This window comes from Nomascus leucogenys, chromosome 14 (genome assembly GCF_006542625.1).
Source record: "Nomascus leucogenys isolate Asia chromosome 14, Asia_NLE_v1, whole genome shotgun sequence".
In the NCBI taxonomy this organism is placed as follows: domain Eukaryota; kingdom Metazoa; phylum Chordata; class Mammalia; order Primates; family Hylobatidae; genus Nomascus; species Nomascus leucogenys.
The window spans coordinates 87,820,558-87,845,870 of record NC_044394.1 but is presented as its reverse complement, the minus strand read 5'-3'; the positions used below and the strand labels follow the sequence as shown (position 1 = coordinate 87,845,870).

General features: G+C 50.4%; 1 protein-coding gene across 1 annotated transcript in view; it reads right to left on the bottom strand.

Annotated features, from left to right (window-relative positions):
• TIMP2 (TIMP metallopeptidase inhibitor 2) overlaps positions 1 to 25,313 on the bottom strand; it is a 73,270-nt gene that overhangs the window by 3,456 nt on the left and 44,501 nt on the right. Inside the window, exons 2-4 of the mRNA XM_003278431.3 lie at positions 18,040 to 18,140; positions 15,149 to 15,257; positions 1,025 to 1,149 (exon numbers count right to left, since the gene is read on the bottom strand). Coding sequence (XP_003278479.2) covers positions 1,025 to 1,149; positions 15,149 to 15,257; positions 18,040 to 18,140 — 335 coding nt within the window. The remainder of the gene's footprint in view (positions 1 to 1,024; positions 1,150 to 15,148; positions 15,258 to 18,039; positions 18,141 to 25,313) is intronic.

The following is a 25,313-nucleotide window of genomic DNA, read 5'->3' as shown; positions in this document are numbered from 1 at the left end:
GTCAGGAGGGAGGGCAGCCCCAGGCAGCTCCCCAGGGAAGGCCAATCCCCACAGCCTCGCCAGAGTGTCCTGGTCCCAGACTCACTGGGAGTGACCCAGGGTGGGAGGTGCCCAGCACTCGGCAATGCTTCCTGCGGGGAGGGTGGGGATAGGGTGCTAGGAGCCCACAGGGTAAGAGCCAGCCTGGGAGCCCTGGAGGCGGCGATCTCACCTTCCACAGCCACATCTAAGCGCTGTGCTGCTCCAGCTGTGCCTGGCACAACCTCCGGGCTCATTGTAAGAGGAGCAGGTGTTCAGGTGTTCTCAACACACAGACCCCACGTAGACACCGACCCAGGTGTGAAAATGTCGGGAATGCTGGGAAAAGCGTAAGGCCTGCAGTGCCTTCTCATAAGCCACACAAGCGTTTGCACTTGCACATTTGTAGAAAATTATCCATGGGACCATATTCTCTCTCCCCATACAGCTCCTTTTTCTGGAAGCTACAGGTAACAGAGCTGAATTCATGCTCTTACTCTCAAATCTTCTAGCCTTCCAGACATCCCCCTCTTTTTTTGGGGGGACAGAGTCTCACTCTGTCAACCCAGGCTGGGGTGCAGTGGTGTGATCTCAACTCACTGCAACCTCGACCTCCCACATTCAAGCAATTCTTAAGCCTCATCCTCCCAAGTTGCTGGGATCACAGGCGTGCGCCACCTTACCCGGCTAATTTTTGTATTTTTGTAGAGGCAGGGTTTCGCCATGTTGGTGAGGCTGATTTCCAACTCCCGACCTCAAGTGACCTGCAGCGCCCGGCCTCCAGACATCCCTTGACAGAGGGGTGCCTCAGGGCTCTCCAGGGACCAGGGGCTCTGTCCCCAGCCAGACAGCCTTACTCTTGGGATGACTCTACCTTCCCAGAGCCTGGTCTTAAATCAGGAGCCGGGGATTAACAGGCCCTGGAAAGCCAAGGATCAAAACCCCTGCTGTCCATCTGGAGACGGTCGGAGGAGGCAATGCTCCAGCAGACACGGGACCTGCTTACCTTGCACTCGCAGCCCATCTGGTACCTGTGGTTCAGGCTCTTCTTCTGGGTGGTGCTCAGGGTGTCCCAGGGCACGATGAAGTCACAGAGGGTGATGTGCATCTTGCCATCCCCCTCGGCCTTTCCTGCGGAAAGATGGGGATCACCAAGCTCAGGGAGAGGGACAAGTCCTCCTCCTGCCCAACTCCTCCACCCGGCGCAGGGGCACTGGGATTTCGTTTTAACAATCCTGTGCATTGTCTATTCTGAGTTTAACATAATGGGTGGCCAGGCGCGGTGGCTCACTCCTGTAATCCCAGCACTTTGGGAGGCTGAGGCGGGTGGATCTCTTGAGGCCAGGAGTTCAAGACCAGCCTGGCCAATGTGATGAAACCCCCTCTCTACTAAAACACAAAAAATTAGCCGGGTGTGGTGGCACACGCCGGTAATCCCAGCTACTTGGGAGGCTGAGGCAGGAGAATCGCTCTTGAACCCCAGAGGCGGAAGTTGCAGTGAGCCGAGATCGCGCCACTGAACTCCAGCCTGGGTGACACAGCGAGAGTCCGTCTCAAAAAAATAAAAAGTGGGAAAAAAAAAAGCCATAATGCATGTTCACTGATAGACAAGAAAAAACTTCCCGGCCGGGCGCGGCGGCTCACGCCTGTAATCCCAGCACTTTGGGAGGCTGAGGCGGGTGGATCACGAGGTCAGGAGATGGACACCATCCTGGTTAACACGGTGAAACCCCGTCTCTACTAAAAATACAAAAAATTAGCCGGGCATGGTGGTGGGTGCCTGTAGTCCCAGCTACTCGGGAGGCTGAGGCAGAATGGCGTGAACCCGGGAGGCAGAGGTTGCAGTGAGCCGAGATCATGCCACTGCACTCCAGCCTGGGCGACAGAGTGAGACTCCATCTAAAAAAAAAAAAAAAAAAAAAAAAGAAAAAGAAAAGAAAAATCTTCCCTACTTTACCCACAGCTAATATTTTGATGTATTTCCTTCCAATATTCCACTATTGGTTTTGAGACAGTCTTGCTCTGTTGCTCAGGCCAGAGTACAATGGTATGATCATAGCTCACTGCAGCCTTGACCTCCCAAGCTCAAGTGATCCTCCCGTCTCAGTCTCCTGAATAGCTGGGACTATAGGTGTGAACCACCACACCCTGCTAATTTTTTATATTTTTTTTGTAGAAATGGGGTCTTGCTATGTTACTCAGGCTGGTCTTAAACTTCTGCGCTCAAGTAATACCTCCACCTTGGCCTCCCAAAGTGTTAGGATTATAGGCCTGAGCCACCACGCCTGGCCCCAATATTCTTTTAAATTAAATTTTATTCTAAAAAAAGGATAGAGACGATGTTTCACCATGTTGCCCACGCTGGTCTTGAACTGAGCTCAAGTGATCCTGCCACCTTGACTTCCCAAAATGCTGGGATTACAGGTGTGAGCCACTGCGCCCGGCCAATATTCTCTTCTATGTGCATCTTCACGCACAAAATGTCATGCAGTATGTAGATTGTATTGTTTCCTGTTTTGTTTTTCACAAAATATTAATTCACAGTTGTTTCTCCCATTTGAGTTTAAACTTATAATTCTGCATTTTTCCATTATGAAGAGCCAAAGCATGGAATTTTTGAAAATTAGGAATCTGCTCTGAATTCCCTTCATCAGGCGTGATGATCTGTGGCTTCTTTCTGCACTTCGGGCTCCCGACTCAGCTGCCTCCTTCCTTTGCTGAAGATACTACATTGGCAACAGCCTTGGCGTTTTCCAAGTAGGAGGAAAAGAACAAAGGAGTGTGTTCCAGTGGCTCACAGAACCTAGTCACAGCTATGGAAATCATTTAAAAACTCATCCCTCAGGCCAGGTGTGGTGGCTTGTGCCTGTAATCCTAGCACTTTGGGAGGCTGATGTGGGCGGATCACTTGAGGTCAGGAGTTCGAGACCAGCCTGGCCAACATGGTGAAACCCCGTCTCTACTAAAAATACAAAAAGAAATAGCCAGGCGTGGTGATGCATGCCTGTAATCCCAGCTACTCAGGAGACTGAGGCGGGAGGATCGCTTGAACCCGGGCGGGGGGGTGGAGGTTGCAGTGAGCCGAGATTGCAAACTGCACTCCAGCCTGGGCGACAGAGCGAGACTCCATCTCAAAAAAGAAAATAATAAAAAATAAATAAAATAAAAACTAATCTTTCAGGCAGGGCACGGTGGCTCACGGCTGTAATCTCAGCACTTTGGGAGGCTGACGTAGGGACATCACTCGAGGTCAGCAGTTTGCAATCAGTCTGGCCAACATGGTGAAACCCCGTCTCTACTACACATACAAAAATTAGCTGGGCATGGTCATGGGTACCTGTAATCCCAGCTACTCGGGAGGATGAGGCAGGAGAATCGCTTGAACCAGTGGGCAGAGGTTATAGTGAGAAGAGGTCATGCCACTACATTCCAGCCTGGGTGACAAGAGCAAAACTCCATCTCAAATAAATACATAAAATAACAAAATACAAAAAATTAGCCGGGTGTGGTGTCAGGTACCTGTAGTCCCAGCTACTCAGGAGGCTGAGGCAGGAGAATCACTTGAACCCAGGAGGCGGAGGTTGCAGTGAGTCAAGATCAAGCCACTGCACTCCAGCCTGGGTGACAGGGTAAGACTCTGTCTCCAAAACAAAACAAAACAAAACAAAAAAACAAAAAAAACCTCATTCCTCCTGCTAAAACAGCCCCTTGTGAAGAGACACAGGTGTCAGTGATGAGCACCCACGCCTGGCAGAGACTGATGGGCAATTCCTTGAAAAGCAGACAGAGCCTCAGGCTGTGCCCTAAGCACTTTTGTTTGACAAAGTTTCAGCGCGTCTGACTTAATGATCTCAGGCACAGCACCAGCCTCAGAGGATCCACTAATAGAAACAGCCCAGCGAAGGACTAACGCAGCTCACCGACTGCACCCCTGTGCCATGGAAATACGGATGGCTTGCCTGGGGCTTCAAGCAGGCACAAGTGGCCTCCATTGTCCTGGGTAGGGGGCACTCATTGTGCCAGCTCCCTGGGTTTGAATTCTTATGCTCGCACTTCCTGTTCTACCTGTTCCTTTACCTTCGGGTCCTTTTCTCCGTTTAGACTTACGTGACATTCCAGGTGCGGAACAGGATGAGAAAGCAGAATTACTCCCGTAACATTTATTCCAAATCCTATAACTTCACAAGGTAAATGTTTGGGTGGCCTTAAACAATTCAAAACTAGCTGGGCATGTTGGCTCACGCCTGTAATCCCAGCACTTTGGGAGGCCAGGGTGGGCAGATCACTTGAGGTCAGGAGTTCGAGACCAACCCAGCCAACATGGTGAAACCCCGTCTCTACTAAAAATATAAAAATTAGCCGGGGGTGGTGGTGCATGCCTGTAATCCCAGCTACTCAGGAGGCGAGGCAGGAGAATCGCTTGAACCCCGGAGGTGGAAGTTACAATGAGCCAAGATTGTGCCATTGCACTCCAGCCTGGGCAACAGAGCAAGACTCCGTCTCAAAAAAAAAAAAAAATCAAAATTAGATATATAACTTTCCCCACTAGACCTATGGCTATTTTCTGTGAGTTCAGAATAGATCAGGAAGGAGCAAAACAGACAGATGGGAAGGAACCCATTCCTGTATCCTGGCTGATCCTGGCATTTGGTGCCCGTACAGGTATACTGCAGCCCCTTCCCTGTCCAGCCTGGGCACCTGCCACCACAGACAGGCTGAAGCTCTACCCTGGCTTCCCAGCTTCTATGGTGATTTCCACTGTATGTATCACTTGACCAGCATTAACTCCCACTTTATATTAGATTTGCCTTCTTCTTTATCTCGCTCCTTAATCAGAGAGTAAGTATAGAGGGTAAGGGTTGTGTCTTAACCCTTTTGTTTCCTCAGTTCCCTGCACATAGTAATTGCTCAATAAGTTTACTGATGAGACACACCCGTGCTTGTTCTAATGATTTCCTTCACATTCTGCCTTTTCCTGCCATCTTCTCTTTTGGCCCTTTACCACCAATTCTGGCTTCCTCAGGAGGTAAGCAATGGCAGGTAAGAGATGAAGTGAAAATTGTATCTTTTCTTTTTTTTTTTTTGGAGACGGAGTCTTGCTCTGTCACCCAGGCTGGAGTGGTGCAGCAGTGCCATCTCGGCTCACTGGTACCTCCGCCTCCCAGGTTCAAGCAATTCTCCTGCCTTAGCTTCCCAAGAAATTGGGATTACAGGTACGCGCCACCACTCATGACTAATCTTTGTATTTTTTAGTAGAGACGCGGTTTCACCATGTTGGCTGGGCTGGTCTTGAACTCCTGACCTCAAGTGATCCACTGCGCCCAGCCAAAATATTGTATCTTTTCAATGGTCCTAGTTATTGGGCTAACGTGAACGTGGCTGTCACGTATAAATGTGGAGAGGACCCCCTCTGGTCTGATTAAGACTTGCTTGGGCGTACACACCATGAGCATCTGTAGCAATGTTCTACTTATGTCTGTCTTGGAGAAAAGCGAGGCATGAGTCTTGGTTATAGAAAACCAGGAATTAAAATTTGTAACAAAGCGTTGTATGTTTATTTTTCCTTTTGGAGAAGAGGAATGTGGAAGAAAATTACAGGGCCAATTCTGTATGAGTCTCCCGGTGCCCGACTCGACACGTGAGGCTGAGTCATCAGCCCAGGAGGAGGTGGCCTGCTCAGGCCATGCAGTCACTCACCGGCCACAGCCAGCCCGAGCTGAGTGGTTCACTGTGCCCTGCGATTTCTGGTTAGCCCCTGGATAAAGGGCCTATCCTGACTCGAGGCAAACTGGATCTAGGTTCCTGCCTCAGGAAATAAATGCCAGATTCAACGTGGAGTCATCTGACCAAGGCTGGGAAAGAAGTCAGATGAGAGAGGTTCCTCTCGCCACGAGGTGAGTCAGCCACTGTGGCCATTAACGGCCCCACCCCTGCTGCCCCTCCCAGGGAGAGGAGGATGAAGTAATGCAGCCTCATTGGTGGAGAAGATATACAGCCAGCTGGCCACTGGGCAGGTCTCACAGTCTTTGTTGATTTTTAGAAACAGGAAGTCCATGTGCAGATTTGTTACATGGGTATATTGTGTGTCCCTGAGGTTTGGAATATGAACGGATCCATCGCCCAGGTAGTAGGCATAGCGCCCAATAGGTAGTATTTTTTCAGCCCTTACCCTGCTTCCTCCCTACCGCCTCCTTGTATTCCCCAGTGTCTCTTGTTCACATTTTGATGACCATGTGTACCCAATGTTTAGCTCCCACTTTTAAGTGAGAACATGTGGTATTTGGTTTTGTTTTCGCATTAGTTCCGTTAGGATAATGGTTTCCAGCTGCACTCCTGTCGCTGCAAAGGACATGATTTCCTTCCTTTTTACGGCTGCATAGTATTCCATAGTAGATATACACCACATTTTCTTTATCCAAGTCACCATTGACGGGCACTTGGGTTGATTCTGTGTCTTTGCTATTGCAAATAATGTGGTAATGAACATACGGGCGCAGTGGGGTATACACCCAGCAGTGGGACTGTTGGGTCAAATGCTGGTTGCTTTCTCAGTTCTTTGAGAAATCTACAAAGTATGCCCCACAGTGGGTGAACTCATTTACATTCCCACCAACAGCATATAAGTGTTCCTAAGCCTTCCCTTTACCCCATAGCCTTGCCAACATCGGTTTTTTTATTTTTATTTTTTATTTTTTTTGGGGGGGGCGGGGACAGAGTCTTGCTCTGTCACCCAGGCTAGAGTGCAGTGGCACAATCTTGGCTCACTGCAACCTCCGCCTCCCGGGTTCAAGTGATTCTCCTGCCTCAGCCTCCCAAGTAGCTGGGACTACGGGCACCCGCCACCATGCCCGGCTAATTTTTTGTATTTTGAGTAGAGACAGGGTTTCACTGTGTTAGCCAGGATGGTCTCGATCTTCTGACCTCATGATCCACTCGCCTCGGCCTCCCAAAGTGCTGGGATTACAGGCGTCAGCCAATGCGCTGAGCTGTTTTTAACTTTTTAACTAAAGCTCTTCAAAATCTTTCAATGTCAGCTTTCTACCGAGGATCCTGCCACAGGTCCAGGGAGCAATGCCCTTTCAGCAGAGCCTTCACGCTCATTCTGCTACAGGCTACCCTAGCCCTCCTTAGACCTTCAGTATGACTGTATCGACTCACCAGCTTTTCATGCTGTGCTGTGCTGCGTGCGTGGGTCACTATCATCTCCAATGTAAGACATAAAATTATCAGCTGCCCTTGAGTGAGGCCTGACCAAGATAACCAGCAGCTCTGTGATCATCATTTCTGGTCTCCTACTCCCACTTTCATCCTCTCAACAACCCCTCATGGGGCAGATACTACTGTCGTTGTCCCCCACATACGTATCGGCATGGGAGGCACAGACAGGTGAAGTCACTTGGCCAAGGACTTTAACGAGTCAGGTGTCAGAGCACACATTCGAACTGGAGCAGGTGTGTTTTCAGAGCCTTCACTCCGGCATCTCATTGTATTTCCTCACATCTTTTCATGACACTTAGTTGTTATCTTTTTCTCTTCAAAACAGAGATAGGGTCCCGCCCTGCCACCTGGGCTAGAGTGCAGCGGTGCGGTCCTAGCTCACTGCAGCCTCAAATGCCTGAGCTCAAGGGATCTTCCTGCCTCAGCCTCCCAAGTAGCCAAGACTACAGGTGCACATGACCACACCCAGCTCATCTCTCCTTCCTTCTTTCTTTCCTTCCTTCCTTCCTCCCTCCCTCCCTTCTTCCCTGCCTCCCTCCCTCTCTCCCTGCCTCCCTTCCCTGCCTCCCTCCCCCTTCCTCCCTGCCTCCCTCCCTCCCTGCCTCCCTTCACTCCCTCCCTCCTTCCCTCCTCCTCCTTCCCTCCTCCCTCCCTCCCTCCCTCCCTCCTTCCCTTCCTTCCTTCCTCCCTCCCTTCCTGTTTTGTAGAGATGGGGTCTTGCTGTATCGTCCAGGCTGATCTTGAACTCCTAAACTCAAGCCATCCTCCTGCCTCAGCCTCCCAAAATGCTAGGATTACAGGTGTGAGCCACTATGGTCAGCCCATTTCCTTATTTATGCAAGAAACTGTTCGCACTTGGCACCTTTAGTTCTGTGTCCTCATCAAAACCTCGCGCCTCCTCCTTGAGATACTAAGTAGAGTCTAAGTTATAAAGTTAATGGAAATGTTAACAATTTGAAAACATATATAGAATTCAACTTAGAAGAATATTACATATTTTGGAAACTTTAAAATGTATTCACATAAAAAGAAATAAAATCTGCCAGGTGGGTGCAGTGGCTCAAGCCTGTAATCTCAGCACTTTGGGAGACCGAGGCAGGCGGATCACTTGAGGTCAGGAGTTCAAGACCAGCCTGACCAACACGGTGAAACCCCATCTCTACTAAAAAAATACAAAAATTAGCTGGGCGTGGTGGTGCGTGCCTGTAACCTCAGCTACTCAGGAGGCTGAGGCAGGAAAATTGCTTGAACCTGGGGGGCGGAAGTTGCAGCGAGACGAGATCGCTCCACTGCACTCCAGCCTGGGCTTTATTGCTTCTGTCTCATAAATAAAATAAAATAAAATAAAATCTGACCCATGCTACAACATAGATGAACTCGAGGACATTATGCTAAGTGCAACGCTTCAGCTATGGAAGGAGGTATGACTCTACCTGTACGAGGTGCCTAGAATGGGCAAATTCGTGGAGACGAAGTAGAAAGGTGGTTGTCAGGGGCTGGGCAAACAGAGGAATAGGGAATTATTGGTTAATGGGGACAGAGTTTCAGTTTGGGATGATGAAAAACTTCTAGAAATAGATAGTGATAGTTACACAACATTGTGAATGTACTTAATGCTGCCCAGGTGCGGCATCTCACACCTGTAATCCCAGCACTTTGGGAGGCTGAGGTGGGCAGATCACCTGAGGTCAGGAGTTCAAGACCAGCCTGGCTAACGTGGCGAAACCCCATCTCTACTAAAAATACAAAAAATTAGGCCACGCATGGTGGCTCATGCCTGTAATCCCAGCACTTTGGGAGGCCGAGGAGGGCGGATCACCTGAGGTCAGGAGTTTGAGACCAGCCTGGCCAACACGGAGAAATCCTGTCTGTACTAAAAATACAAAAATTAGCCAGGCGTGGTGGCGCACGCCTGTAATTCCTGCTACTCGGAAGGCTGAGGCAGGAGAATCGCTTGAACCTGGGAGGCAGAGGTTGTGGTGAGTCAAGACCATGCCATTGCACTCCAGCCTGGGCAACAAAAGAGAAACTCTGTCTCAAAAAAAAAAAAAAAAAAAAAAAAAAAAAATTAGCTGGGCGTGGTGTTGCGCACCTGTAATCCCATCCCAGCTACTTGGGAGGCTGAGGCAAGAGAATTGCTTGAACCCGGGAGGCAGAGATTGCAGTGACCTGAGATTGTGCCACTGCACTCCAGCCTGGGTGACAGAGAGAGACTCCATCTTAAACAAAAACAAAAACAGAGAGCTTCAGCATGGGCGAGGATTCAGCTGGGTATGTTTGGACACCGGTGCTGGCTCAGACCAAGGTCAGTTTTGCACCCAAGAGTCCATCTGTGCATGGGACCCCCACCCTTCGTCCTTCTGCAGTTCTGCAGTTTGGCCAGAAAGCCCCTAGAGGGCAGTGTGAGGAAACTGAGCTGGGACAGCTGGAACTTCACTTTAAAGGCTTGCTGTTCCCTGTGGATAGGAACAAAAAGAGGATGCAGAAAACTGGAAGTAAGTTCCCTGCACCACGGGGGATTCTGTCTCCTTTCTTGTCTCTCCAGATTTTATTTTTCTGATGACAAATGTAACAAATGCCATAATTTTAAAGGTTTAACAAATACAGGAAAGAACTGAAAAGGAGACACAGCAGATGCCAACACGCTGGGAAATTTCCTCCCGTGCTCTGTTCTGTGCACAGCTGCAGCAGCCCCCGAATGCCACGCTGCAGACCATGCCTCTGCCACGCACCACTGTGCGTGCTGTGTGGCCACCCCAGCTCTTCTGCCTCCTCTGTGTTTTTTTGAGGGCATTAGTTAGCTGGTAAGATCTTTGCACCACAGGTGGTTTTTGTCCCCTTCCCCTTCTCCATTTGATTTTATTTTTCTTATTGTAAAAATCATAAATAATACTGGGCAAGTAAAATGGTGCAGCTGCTTTGGAAAACGGTCTGGCAGCTCCTCAAATGGTTAAACCTAAAGTCACCCAACCCCTCCCCACCCCCACCCCACCAATTCCACTGCCGGGGATACACCCAGGAAAAATGAGAACAGGTCCCTGCAAAATCTCACACACCAATGTTCATTGCAGTATTTGTCACAACGGCCAAACGGTGCCAACAACCCAAATGCACATCAAATGATGACAGGATAAACAAAATGTGGTCTATCCATACAATGGAATACTCAGTCATAGAAAGGAATGAAATTCTGATACACACTGTAACATGGATGACCCTTGGAAACATGAAAGAAGCCAGTTACACAGGGTCACACGTATGATTCTGTTCCCAGGAAAGCCCAGCACAGAGAAATCTACAGAGACGGGAAGCATACCAGTGGCTGCTTAGGGCTGGGGGAGGGGGAGGGGGGTTAGGAGGGTAATAGCACAAGAATGCAGGATTTCTTTGACTGTAGTGATTGTTGCACAACTCTGTGACTACACTAAAACCACTGAATTGTAGGCCGGGCGCGGTGGCTCATGCCTGTAATCCCAGCACTTTGGAAGGCCGTGGCGGGCAGATCACCTGAAGTCAGGAGTTCAAGACCAGCCTGGCCAACGTGGTAAAACCCCGTATCTACTAAAAAGACAAAAATTAGCCAGGCGTGGGGGCACACACCTGTAATCCCAGCTACTTGGGAGGCTGAGGCATGCGAATCACTTGAACCCAGGAGGCAGAGATTGCAGTGAGTCAAGATCGTGCCACTGCGCTCCAGGCTGGTCTCGAACTCCTGGCCTCAACCAATTCTCCCACCTTGGCCTTTCAAAGTGCTGGGATCACAGGCATGGGCCACCATACCTGGCCCGAATTGTACATTTTTAATGGATAAATTGAATAGAGTGTGACTTCTATCTCAATAAAGCTGTAAAAAAAAATAAGTGCTCATGGCTAGGCATGGTGGCTCGTGCCTATAATCCCAGCACTTTGGGAGGCTGAGGCGGGTAGATTATTTGAGGCCAGGAGTTGGAGACCAGCTTGGCCAACATGGCGAAACCCCATCTCTACTAAAAACACAAAAATTAGCCAGGCATGGTGGCACATGCCTGTAATCCCAGCTACTTGGGTGGCTGAGTCAGGAGAATCGCCCAGGAGGCAGAGGTTGCTGTGAGCCAAGATCACACCACTGCATTCCAGCCTGGGCAACAGCAGGAGACTCCGTCTTGGAAAAAGAATAAGAATAAGAAAAGTGCTCATAATAAAACATTTTAGGAAGTCCAGAAATGCATCTTAAAAGGGGGAGAAAGTCTCCTATTATCCCCAAGGAGAGGGACAGAAGTCTTGATGACTGAGACACCTAGCACAGCAGGAGCTGTGAGCGTGTTAAGGAAGGGAGGGAAGATCTTACCCAAGGGGAGATAACAGGAGTCTTCCCTGCCCAACTCACACCCCTGCATCTTCCTCCCTGCAATGACCTCCTCCCCATCCACAGGCAAGGACACCACCTTCACCCAGCAGCAAGTCTGTCTAGACCCTTGGACCTGTGATGAGAGTCTCTTCCTTTGGCACCTTCTTTTTTATTTTATTTTTTTTGTGAGATGGAGTCTCACTCTGTCGCCCAGGCTGGAGTGCAGTGGCGCAATCTTGGCTCACTGCAAGCTCCGCCTCCCGGGTTCACGCCATTCTCCTGCCTCAGCCTCCAGAGTAGCTGGGACTACAGGCGCCCGCCACCACACCCGGCTAATTTTTTTTTTTTTGTATTTTTAGTGGAGACAGGGTTTCACCATGTTAGCCAGGATGGTCTCGATCTCCTGACCTCATGATCTGCCCGTCTCAGCCTCCCAAAGTGCTGGGATTACAGGCGTGAGCCACCGCACCCGGCCCCTTTTGCACCTTCTAAGCATTCACTCACTATTCACAATTCTCACTACAGTCTCGATCTCCTGACTCATGTCCCGTCTCAGCCTCCCAAGTGCTGGGATTACAGCGTGAGCACCGCACCCGGCCCCTTTTGCACCTTCTAAGCATTCACTCACTATTCACAATTCTCCACAAGCAAAATCTGTCTATTTTCTCTGCTTTCTTTTCCAGTCTCCCCAGTCGGAACATCTGTGTGCTCCATGATGACCAGAGCCAAGGATCTCACCGTGGGAATCTCCCATTGTCCCTAACATGGGGCTGGGCACCTAACAGGTGCCCACTAAGCACACGTTGATTTTTAGAAGGGAAAAAAGTACATGTCACCTAAACCAGGAGAAAATCCCCCAATCATGGGTATTTGGATTTGGAGTATATGTTTATGGTTACAGTTGCCTTTTGGAACAAAATATAGTACCAGGCTAGGGAAGTTGTCTTGTCTCTTCTCTTTCTTTCTTTTTTTTTTTGTGTGTGAGATGGGGTCTTGCTCTGTCATCCAGGTTGGAGTACAGTGGTGTGATCTCAGCTTGCTGCAATCTCTGGGTTCAAATGATTCTCGTGCCTCAGCCTCCTGAGAAGCTGGGACTACAGGCACATGCCACCACGCCCAGCTAATTTTTGTATTTTTAGTATAGACAGGGTTTTACCATGTTGGCAAGGCTGGTCTTGAACTCCTGACCTCAAGCAATCTGCCCGCCTCAGCCTCCCAAAGTGCTGGGATTACAGGCATGAGCCACTGCACCAGGCCTTGTCTATTCTTTTTTTCTTAAGTTTGTGATCAGATTCCTACTTCCCCAGGGAGGAGGGGAATAATGTTCCTTAACTGGCTGAGTCAGTGCCATGCTAGACTGCCGCTGCCGGCCACATGTGGCTGTTTACATTTAAACTAAAATTAGTTGAAATGAAATAAAATTTAAAATTCAGCTCCTCGGCTGCACTAGCCATATCTCAGGTGCTCACGAGCCACAAGGCTGGGGGCCGCTGGACTGGATGGTGCAGAGACCGTTTCCATCACTGCAGAAAGCTCTTTGAGCCCAGTGGTTCTCAAGCAGGGGCAATCTACCCCACCTCCCCTTGGCACATGTGGCAATGTCCAGAGACCCTGCGACTGGAGCGGGTGCTGTGGCATGTAGAGGGTGGCGGCCAGGGATGCAGCTGAATATCCTATAATGTACAAGGTAGGCCCCCACACCAAAGAATGGTCCATCCCCAAATGTTAATAGTGCTGAGATTGAGAATCCTGTGCTGGCCTCCTGTGGTTCAGCCTAGCTGGGCAAGCAGGGGAGGTGGTAGAAGGAAGTAAGGGGAAATAATTTTATTTAGGAATAAAAATATAGGCTGGGCACAGTGGCTCACGCCTATAATCCCAGCACTTTGGGAGGCTGAGGCAGGAGGATTGCTTGAGCCTCGGAGTTCAAGACCAGCCTGGGCAACATGATGAGACTTCTTCTTTACCAAAAAATAAAAAAATTAGCTGGGTGGGGTGGCACACACCTGTAGTCGATCCCAGCACTTTGGGAGGCTGAGGCGAGAGGATCACTTGACCCCAGGAGATTGAGGTTGCAGTGAGTCATGATCGCACTCCAGCCTGGGAAACAGAGCAAGACTGTGTCTCAAAAAAAAAAAGAAAAAAAGCATAAACAAAGAGATGCAACGATAAACAAAATGTGCTGCATTCATACAATGAAATATTATTCATCCTTAAAAAGTAAGGACATTTTGGGCAGGGTGTGGTGGCTCACACCTGTAATCCCAGCACTTTGGGAGGCTGAGGTGGGCGGATCAACTGAGGTCAGGAGTTCGAGACCAGCCTAGCCAACATGGTGAAACCCTCTCTGTACTAAAAATACAAAAAAAAATTAGCCAGGTGTGGTGGCATGTGCCTATAATCCCAGCTACTTGAGAGGCTGAGGCAGGAGAATCCCTTGAACCTGGGAAACGGAGGTTACAGTGAGCCGAGATCGCGCCATTGCACTCCAGCCTGGGAAACAGAGTGATACTCTGTCTCAAAAAAAAAAAAGAGTAAGGAAATTCTGATGTATGCTGTAATGTGAATGAACCTTGAAAACATGATGCCACTGAAATAAGCCAGACAGAGAGGACAAATACTGCAGGGTTCCACCCATGTGAGGCCCCTGGAGCAGTCAAATCCACAGAGACAGAAAGTAAAATGGAGGTGGCCAAGGGCTGAGGGAAGAGAGAAGGGGGAGTTAGTGTTTAACGGGGACAGACTTTTGGTTTGGGAAGATGTGGAGATAGATGGTGGTGATGGTCGCACAACAGCGAATATATCTAATGCCACTGAAGTGTACATTTGAAAATGGTTGGCCAGGCGTGGTGGCTCGCACCTGGAATCCCAGCACTTTGGGAGGCCGAGGCGGGTGGATCACCTGAGGTCAGGAGTTCGAGACCAGCCTGGCCAACATGGTAAAACCCCGACTCTACTAAAAATACAAAAATTAGCTGGGTGTGGTGGTGCGTGCCTATAATTCCAACTACTTGAGAGGCTGAGGCAGGAGAATCGCTTGAACCCGGGAGGCGGAGGTTGCAGTGAGCCAAGATCGCACCACTGCACTCCAGCCTGGGCGACAGAGCGACACTCCGTCTCAAAAAAAAAAAAAAAGAAAGAAAATGGTTAATTAACATGGCTACATTTTGTTACGTATATTTTACCACAATAAAAAAAAGGAGACAGATGAATGAATAAGTCAAGCAGGTCTTGTGCATAGTATCAACAGACGTCACCCAAGCTTTTGGCCCTCCCGACAGCAGAAAGGGTTTCTCTGCCCTGCATGCCTCCAGCATCCTGCACTCGCCTCCCTTTTAGGAACAGAAGGCAAAAATGCTCACTTTTTTTGTCCACCAATCTCAAATTTCTCAGGAAATTGGCAGGTAGGTGAACATTCACTAGCATTCTCTGACGGGAAGTGGCCGAGAGGGCTCCGTACCCTACCTTACTGTTCCTCAGCTACTCCGCCTCCCCACCCGCCGAGCCTGGGAAATGAGCCCTGGACCACGTCTAGGAACAGCCCCACTTCTGTGCGAACCTCCGGCTGATGGCCCCACTCATACGCACCTGCAATGAGATATTCCTTCTTTCCTCCGATGTCCAGCGAGACCCCACACACTGCCGAGGAGGGGGCCGTGTAGATAAACTCTATATCCTTCTCAGGCCCTTTGAACATCTGGAAAGACAAGGAGGAGGACATCTAAGCAGAGGGAGGCCACGCAGTTGCTGAATTCCGTTCCCATCCAGAACACCCCGGGCGGCACAACCTGTATCTGTGGTACAGCCAGCACCCAAGAGGACCAGGAAGTGCAAATTGCATGGATTAGAAAAGGACCGTTCCAGCTGGGCTCATGGCTGTAGTCCCAGCACTTTGGGAGGCTGAGGTGGGCAGATCGCTTGAGGTCAGGAGTTTGAGACCAGCCTGGCCAACGTAGCAAAACCTCGTTTCTACTAAAAATACAAAAATTAGCTGAGCGTGGTGGCAAGCGCCTGTAATCCCAGCTACTTGGGAGGCTGAGGCAGGAGAATCACTTGAACCTGCGAGGTGGAGGTTGCAGTGAGCCGAGATGGTGCCACTGTACTCCCACCTGTATGACAGAAACTCTGTCTCAAAAAAAAAAAGAAAAGAAAAGAAAAAGACTTCTTATAGCAAAGTGATTCTTTGGAGTCACTCAACTCTTAGTGTGGCAGATCACAGCAGGTGGGCACAAGACTCATCTGTGCCGGGCATGGTGGCTCACGCCAGTAATCCCAGCACTTTGGGAGGCTGAGGCGGGCAGATCACGAGGTCAGGAGATCAAGACCATCCTGGCTAACATGGTGAAACCCCGTCTCTACTAAAAATACAAAAATTTAGCTGGGCATGGTGGCGGGCGCCTGTAGTCCCAGTTACTCGGGAGGTTGAGGCAGGAGAATGGCGTGAACCCAAGAGATGGAGCTTGCAGTGAGCCGAGGTCGTGCCACTGCACTCCAGCCTGGGAGACAGCGAGACTCCATCTCAAAAAATAAAAAAGACTGTCATCTGGAGCATGACATCCTCAGACAACACCTCTGTCCCCTCACCCCCCGCCCCAATGAGGTCATTTCTGAATCTCTGGGGAGGGGCTTCTGTACCTCCACATGACTCTGGACCACCATGAAGAACCATGAGTTTTGCATATTTCCAGGGATTTATTTTTTTGAGATAGGGTCTCATTCTGTTGCCCAGGCTGGGGCTGCAACCTCAACTTCCCAGGCTGAAGTGATCCTCCCACCTCAGTGTCCCGAGTGGCTGGGACTACAGGCACATGCCACCATGCTCGGCTTTTTTTTTTTTTTTTAATTAGTAGAGACGAGGTCTTGCTCTATCACCCAGGCTGGTCTCAAACTCCTGAGCTCAGGCAATCCTCCTGCCTCGGCCTCCCAAAGTGCTGGGATTACAGGCATAAGTCACTCCGCCCAACCCATATTTCTAGGAATTTTGATCTAATATTGTCTACTTGATGGCAATGAGAGCAGAGAGGCACCTCAGGAATTAGGACATAACTCCATGGGCCAGAGGAGTTTGCTTTCTCAACATGTGATTTACTCACAGCCTTTCAGGAATGCACCTGCTGCCCAGATGAAGAATGGCATTTTCTCAGCACTCAGGGAGGCTGTTTTTTTTCCCCCTGAAGAGTTTCAATAAGCAAACCCAAATGGAATGGGAGCATGCCTGATGTCATGACAAACGGCTTGAGAGTGACACTCCAACTTGTACCAAGAAAGGTTATGTTGATGCTGTACTAAATGACATCATTTGCCAAAAGGCTAAAAGCATTTCCTTGGCACTGGCACTGGCCTTTTCACGACCCTTTTATGAGGTCATAAGAGCAGATCCTCTTTCCTGCTTCGTAAAGAAAGAGACTCAGGCACTGAGAGACTAGGTCATCCCCTTAAACTGACATAGATGTGATGATAAAGCATTCCACTGACCTTCTGATAACATTGATTTTCAACTACTTTTTTTTTTTTTTTGAGATGGAGTTTCACTCTTGTCGCCCAGGCTGGAATGCAGTGGTGCAATCTCAGCTCACGGCAACCTCTGCCTCCCAGGTTCAAGTGTTCTCCTGCCTCAGCCTCCCAAGTAGCTGGGATTACAGGCACTTGCCACCACGCCCAGCTAGTTTTTGTATTTTTAGTAGAGATGGGGTTTCTCCATGTTGGCCAGGTTGGTCTTGAACTCCTGACTTCAGGTGATCCACTCACCTCGGCCTCCCAAAGTGCTGGGACTATATGCATGAGACACTGTGCCCGGTCTACTTTTCATTTTTAATAACAAAATTAAATATGGATGACTACAACTACCACCATATCACATGGCTGTCCCTCCACCTGCGACATGAATTTTCTTCTTTCTTACAGACCATGTTAGTTACTATCAAGCCCCAGTCCAGGCCCTGCCCTTCCTGCCACTTTTTTTTTTTTTTTTTTTTTTTTTTAAATACAAGGTCTCACTCTGTCACCCAGGCTGGAATACAGTGGTGAGATGTCTCACTGCAACCTCTGCCTCCTGGGCTTAAGCGATTCTCCCACCTCAGCCTCCTGAATAGCTGGGACCACAGATGGGTGCTACCATGCCTGGCTGGTTTTTTGTAGAGATGGATTCTCACCATGTTGCCCAGACTGGTCTTGAACTCCTGAACTCAAGTGATCCGCCCACCTTGGCCTCCCGAAGTGCTGAGCTTACAGGTGTGAGCCGAAATGCCCGGACAGGTTTCTGAAGGAATTAAACTTGTGGGGAACATGTCATCTCCACACAACTTTTCAGGCATTCGAGGATTAAGGGAAATCGGATCTATCTGCAGCTTGATGACCTCATCCTCTGCTCTACTCCACAGGTGGCCGGATCATGTTCCAGGGACCCAGGCTCTCTGCCAACCCCAACACCCCACAGCTGTGCCCACAGTGCAGCCCGGGACGCTGGCAGCCACTATTACCTTTATCTGCTTGATCTCATACTGGATCCTCTTGATAGGGTTGCCATAAATGTCATTCCCAGAGTCCACCTCCTTCTCACTGACAGCTTTGGCCCTGATCACTGCAAAACACAAGACACAGAGGTGAGGAGAGTTCCTGAAACACACTCCTGGGGCTAAGGAGAGGGATAAGACGTCCAGGCCTGCAGGAGCTGCTGGAGGGTTACAGACAGCAGCAAGGTGCGAGGCAGGCAAGGGGCATGGTGATCCCAGCCCCCAGAATGGCGTCTCCTCCTCCAAGCTGAGAGATGATGCCCAGCCTCCTCCTCCTTCCACGATTCTTCAACAAGAATCCCTTCTTTGTTGACAGGGGCCCAAGCCAGAAGCCCAGAGTCCCTTGTGACCAAGGCGGTTTCTGTAACAGTGGGAGGCAGTCATTGATTTGACTGAAGCTCATCTGTTGATATCATGCTTGAGTGCTTTTGGCTTTTCTTTCATTCTCTCCAGTGGGTACTCACTGGTGGCCAGGGCAAGCAGGTACCCCACGGAACTGACCTGCAATCCCACACATTCCGTGAAGGATGGGGCATTTCCCCACCCTCCAGCCACGGCCTATTGGAAACAAGCTTTTCTCGGCCAAGGGCAGAGGGGGAGTTACCCACCTTAAAGGGGCCTTAAAAGTACCTGGCATATTTAGGTTTGGGGGTCTTACATCTGGCAAGGTCTATCCAGCTGTTCTCATCTTTCCTGACCTGGAAAATGTTCTAAGAGTAATTTTTGTTGTTGTTGTTGTTGTTGAGATGGAGTCTCGCTCTGTTGCCCAGGCTGGAGTGCAGTGGCACAATTTTGGCTCAGTGCAACCTCTATCTCCCAGGTTCAAGTGATTCTCCTGCCTCAGCCTCTCAAGTAGCTGGGATTACAGGCGCCTGTCACCACACCCAGTTAATTTTCTTTTTTTTTTTTTCAGACGGAGTCTCACTCTGTCGCCCAGGCTAGAGTGCAGTGGTATGATCTTGGCTCACTGCAACCTCTGCCTCCTGGGTTCAAGAAATTCTCCTGCCTCAGCTTCCCAAGTAGCTCTGATTACAGGCAGCTGCCACCACACCCAGCTAATTTTTGTATTTTTAGTAGAGAAAGCATTTCGCCATGTTGGCCAGGGTGGTCTTGAGCTCCTGACCTCAGGTGATCCACCTGCCTCGGCCTCCCAAAGTGCTAGGATTATGGGCATGAGCTACAGTGGCCAACCTTAATTTTTGTATTTTTAGTAGAGACAGGGTTTCATCAAGTTGGCCAGGCTGTTCTCGAACTCCTGACTTCAAATGATCCACCTGCTTCGGCCTCCCAAAGTGCTGAGATTACAGGCGTGAGCCACTGTGCCCAGCCTGGGTGATTCTTTACAGTCACACAGATTCTATCAGGGGCACAACAGGGGCAGGGTCAGAAAGTTTCACCCAAAGGAGACATCGGCAGGCACAGCTGGCAGACCCAAGGGACAGATGCTGAGGAAGGACAAACAGAAGGAAAGAGGATCCCAACTAAGTCACAACCAAAGAGGAAGGAGTTGGGGAAGAGGCTGGGCTGGGGCAATTCCAGAATATTCTGGAGCCTGAGGTTGCTGACAGGCCATGCAACACAGGGCTTTCTCCCAGCAATTAAGCCAGGACTCTGTTCCGCTCCTGGTAACCTGAGGACAAGCAGATCAGTAGTTCATGCTGCCACTTGGGCAGGGTTGGGTAGAGCCCTCCCTTTTTTAACTTCAAGGCCATTAGTTGGTGATATGGTCTGTTTTAATGGCTTTAAAAGCTTTGCCCTCCCAAACTCAGCTATTCAGGGTCACTCTGGGTAAGTGTTATGTTAGGGTGGATATGAGCAAAACAGAGAGGTAAGGAGCAGACCACGCCAGGCTCCAGGCAGCCTCCCAGCCCCAGCCCCAACCCCACCCCACGTGGTCAGCTCAAATCTCTTGGAACCCCTTAGGCAGGGCTGTCTCTTCCCACAGGGGCAGCGAGGCTCAGGCGTGTGGGTGCTCCATCTGTGTCCATCCCCACCGGGCCCCAGCAATGCTCTCTGCATCCCAGGTTGGCACCAGAGTCCCACACCACAGCCCCACTCCCTCGCCTGGGCACAAACCCCTTTCTTCTTTCTTCTTCTGTTGGAGCTGAGTCATGACTGGCCGAGGCCACAGGTTCCTGTTTCCCAGGCTAAGCCAGGCCTCATCCTGAAAAGCCACATCTAGGAAATGTCTCCCCGCAGGCCACTCCAGAACAGATGGCTTTGCCCTGACGGCCCCATTTCCAGTGCCCTCCCAACCATCCTCTCATCCACCACCACCAGCTGTCTTTTTATATGCATGTTCCTTTCTGCTCAATCATCATCCTTGGCTGCCCCCTGCCCTCTCCTAAAATATGAGCGCCTTTGCAACCTGAAGTCAACCAGGGGCCTCTGCTGCTGTGCCCAATATCCCCCACCCGTGCTCCCGCTCTTCTACCACTTCGTAATACTCCTCTGCCCTGAACACGCCCAGGTGCATCCACATGTCTGAAAAGAAAAGTTTCTTTCTTTTTTTTTTTTTTTTAGACAGAGTCTTGCTCTGTCACCCCGCCAGGCTGGAGTACAGTGGCGCGATCTCAGCTCGCTGCAACCTCCATCTCCCAGCTTCATGTGACTCTCCTGCCTTAGCCTCCCAAGTAGCTGGGATTACAGGCGGGCACCACCATGCCTGGCTAATTATCATATATATTTTTTTGAGACGGAGTTTCACTTTTGTCACCCAGGCTGGAGTGCAATGGCTTGATCTCAGCTCACTGCAACCTCCGCCTCCCAGGTTCAAGCAATTCTCCTGCCTCAGCCTCCTGAGTAGCTGGGGTTACAGGTACCTGCCACCTTGAGAGGCTAATTTTTTTTTTTTTTTGGTATTTTTAGTAGAGACAGGGTTTTGGCATATTGGCCAGGCTGGTCTCGAACTCCTGACCTCAAGTGATCCGCCCACCTTGGCCTCCCAAAGTGCTGGGATTACAGGTGTGAGCCACCACACCCAGCCTGAACAGGCAAGTTTCTTCCGCCCCAAATGCCATCTCCCCTCTCTGCCTGGAGAACTTCTCTTCATTCTTCAAGACCCAGCTAAAATAGCCCTTTTCTGTCTTCCTCTGGGAAATCCTGTGTTTCTGCAGCACTGGGTATACTCCCCATCTCTTTTCCATCCTGCTGTCAATTCCTGCACACCTGTCTGCTCAGGGCCCTGGGAGGTCCTAACAGGTTGAGGCTAGATTCTGACTGCAGAACAGTTGATGCTCACTAACTCTGCCAGCTGGAGCTGAGATGATGCTGACAACTTTGAGCTGGTGGCCCAGGTGCAGTTTGTCCTTGGCTCTCTTGCTCCCTGCCTAATCTATATACCTTATGACTATGCTGCACCAAAAATGTTTATGCAAATTGGTCAATGTGCCAGATTAACTTGGTCAAAGTTTGCTCTTCATGTAGCAGAGTCACCAGCTCAAAAGCAAACCAGGGCCAGGCATGGTGGCTCACTCCTATAATCCCAGCACTTCGGGAAGCTGAGGCGGGCGGATCACTTGAGGTCAGGGGTTCGAGACCAGCCTAGCCAACATGGTGAAACCCCATCTCTACAAAAAATACAAAAATCAGCCAGGTGTGATTCTGCAAACAAGCAGAATCCAAAGGAATCAACAGTTTCAGTAGGAGATGTAAGCCGGCCTTTACTACAGTCTACTGAATTCTGTATGTTATTTTGGAAATTTCTGGAGCTGCTTTTCTTTTCTTTTTTTTTTTTTTTTTTTTTGAGATGGAGTCTAACTCTCTCACCCAGGCCAGAGTGAAATGGTGCAATCTTGGCTCACTGCAACCTCCACCTCCTGGGTTCAAGCAATTCTCCTGCCTCAGCCTCCTAAGTAGCTGGGATTACAGGCACGCGCCACCATGCCCAGCTAATTTTTTTGTATTTATTTTAGGAGAGATGGGCTTTCACCATGCTGGCCAGGACGGTCTTGAACTCCTGATCTCGTGATCCGCCTGCCTCGGCCTCCCAATGTGCTGGGATTACAGGCGTGAGCCACCGCGCCCGGCCTTGGAGGTCCCTTTCAATGGTCCACTATGCTCACAAAGCTTAACGCACAATAGGCACTCAACAAGCACATCACTGGAGTTCAGAAAATAAGCAAAGATTACTTCAAAATGGCCAAAATGTTGCATCCTACCATGGGCACTGAGGTTGACATGTTGTTCTCTTACAAAAATGCCTAAGACTCCCAGGTGGCAGCTGGGCACTTATTTGAAGGAGACAGCAAGAGACAGAGATCCTGCATTCGCCCCCAGACAGCTGCGTGATCTTTGAGAAGCTCCTTGACTTCATTGAGCCACAGTTGTTTACACCTAAGACGGAGACAATGACAACGGTCCTGACACTTCACAAGGTCGTGGTGACTGTTAGAGGGGCTGGTGTGGAGCCTTCTGTGCCCGGGAACTCATGTGTGTACAGTTCAGGACCACGAGTATCACAGAGACAAGCAGGGCGAATTCTCCCACTCCCGTGGATGAGGGATTGGGATGGTGGCATCATGCCACTCAGGTACAGACACCCGGTCCTGGTCAGCAGGCCACAGACTCTCGATTTGATGCAGCTTCCCAGCGTGCTAGCTTTGCCTGGGGGCTTCAGATTACACACTTTCCTTCTTCAAAGTGTCAGAAAAGAGGAGGCTGGTTGAATCAAGGGTCCAGGGTAGCCACGTGGGGTTAGGACTAGAAAGTGAACTGGCAAGGAAGCCGCCAGATGCCTGCAGGGAAGTGGGGTTGAGGGGCCTGGAGGAGCAGAGCCTGAGGGCATCTCCATCTCCCCTGGGCTGCTTTAGTCTGCCCCTGGGGAACAGAATTCAGATTCTTCAGGGTCTCTTTAAATTGGGGGTGGGCACCTCCTCCCCCACTTTGCAAAATGAGAAATTACATGAAAGAAGGAAAATAGGAATCAAGAGAGGCAAAGAAGGACCAGTTCCACGGCAACCGTCCCCAAAGCACCAGCACGCTGCAGACATGAAGGAGAGGGGCCGGTTGACAGCTTTGATTAGTGCACACCAGTTGGCATAGCGGGATCTGCACCGCTGACCTGCTCAGAGCAGCGGGTAACTGTCGGGGGTTGTTGCCCAGAGGCGACAGCAGGTGAAGAGAGGGTACAGGGTGGATCCTGCATACAGAAGGCCTTGCCTGGGAGGAGCATCCAGTCCAGGCAAGATGACAGACGATGGACGGGAACACAGAGAAGGAGAGTTTCCAATGGCCAGTGGTGGACAGAAGAGGAGGGAGAGAGAGCTCTCCAGAATACATTTCCATGCCAATGGCAATGGTCTGCCCTCTGAGCTCCAGGATGGACCACCAGGACTGTAGGGGAAAGCAGGCCACTCCAAAAGAGGGAGGGCCTCTCCGAGTCCCAGGCCATGTGAAGAACAGGGCTGGGGAAAGTGAAGAGACATAAGGAATCGGGGAAGAAATGAAAATCATGGCACAGACACGTTTATTGAACACCTACTGGGTGCTGGGCCCGGTGTTAGGCACTGGGGTGGGCGTCAGCCCATCTCCTGTCCATGCCCCCAAGAGGGGCTGCTCTGCTCCTCTGCCCCTTCCCCAAGGAGCCAGAGGCAGATGCGAGAGGGGGAGTCTTTATAAAGACTCTCGTTCTAACTGCTCTGAGCCCAAAAACCACGGCCTCTCCCTGAGCGTCTCAGATTTCGTTTTTCCTTCTCTCCCTTCTGCTGTGAACACAACATCTGGGTTTGAGATCAAGGGTGATACACTGGCTGATGAATTCACTGCCAGATGCCGGCTACTGGAATGTACAACCGTCGGCTGAATTCAAAGCACACGGAACCGCAGGGTCCCCACCCCCACCCCTCCGGCCCTGGATACCACATGATGTCACTTCCCCCCCTTGCAAAAACAATCCCGAGCGCACCCGCCAGAGTGGGGACGGAAAAGAACTGGGTGGGCGGAAAACCAAGGTCACGGGAGACGATCCAAAGAGGATGGGCTACGGTCAGACTTCGAGAGTCACAACCGCCCCTGGAAAACCATCAGAGGCCGGACCGGCGGCTGCTGCTCTCGGAGGGGAGCAGACAGTGAAGGGGGCTTGCTGGAGAACCTGGTATCACCAGCACGTGCCAGGGCCAAGGGCTGGCCGGAGGGGCAGCACCCTCCACAGACTCCAGCCACGCCAGCCCCAGGCACAGACACCACGGCTTCTGTGGCACGGTCCTCTCTTCTCTTTGGTGTCCCCTCTGCTGCCATCAACATGTGGGTCCTGCGTCCTCACGTCCCCTTCATACACCCACCAACATCTTTCCAATCCTACTGTGTCCACAGAAGTACTCTGGAAGTTCCTGCAGAAAAGAAGAATAAGCCATGCCCACAACTGGGGGAGGGAGCCCGATCCCAACAGAAAATTGCCTCGAAAGGCCGGGTGCAGTGGCTCACACTTGTAATCCCTGCACTTGGGAGGCCAAGGCAGGTGGGTTGCTTGAAGCTAGGAGTTCAAGACCAGCCTGAGCAACATAGCAATACCTCACCTGTAAAAAAAAAAAAAAAAAAAAAAAAAAAAAAAATTAGCTGGGCATGGTGGCATCTGCCTATAGTCCCAGCTGCTCAGGAGAATTGTATGAACCTAGACGTCTGTTCAAGGCTGCAGTGAGCTATGAACGCACCACAGCACCTCGGTCCTGGGTGACAGAACGAGACCCTGCCTTTGAACGAAAAAGAAAATTGCCTGTAAGAAATGTACTTATTCCACACTCACTAAATTCTCTTTATTTTCTTGCCAGGGGCCCAACTGCTCACTAGAGGAATCCCACATGCTGTATGTATAAATATACCATATAGAACGTTTTCCACTGGAGCCACTCTGCCGGGCTCCCAGGCCCAAGTTTGGGACAGGCAAACCGGTGGATATCAACACCCAACCTCTAGACCACTCACAGCCTCTCCCCAGGGCACTCCACACACTGTAACAGCATAGCGCCTGTCTCGGCTATGGGACGCGCTCAGGCAACAGCAGGTGGCCCACTGTCCCTCAAAGTCACGTGTCTGCCCAGACGAGATGCAGGGATCCCTGGGACTCAGAAACACATTCGGCTGCTAAACACAAAGTCAAAACCCGGCCCGATCATCTGCACCTTGTGTGTACACTGACTTGGACTGGGAGGGTTTGCTCATTATCACCGGAGGGCACTGGCCCCTCCCAGCCGTCCACCCTCTTCGGCAGGCTCCAGCTTCCACCTGGGGAGGGGCGCCCACAG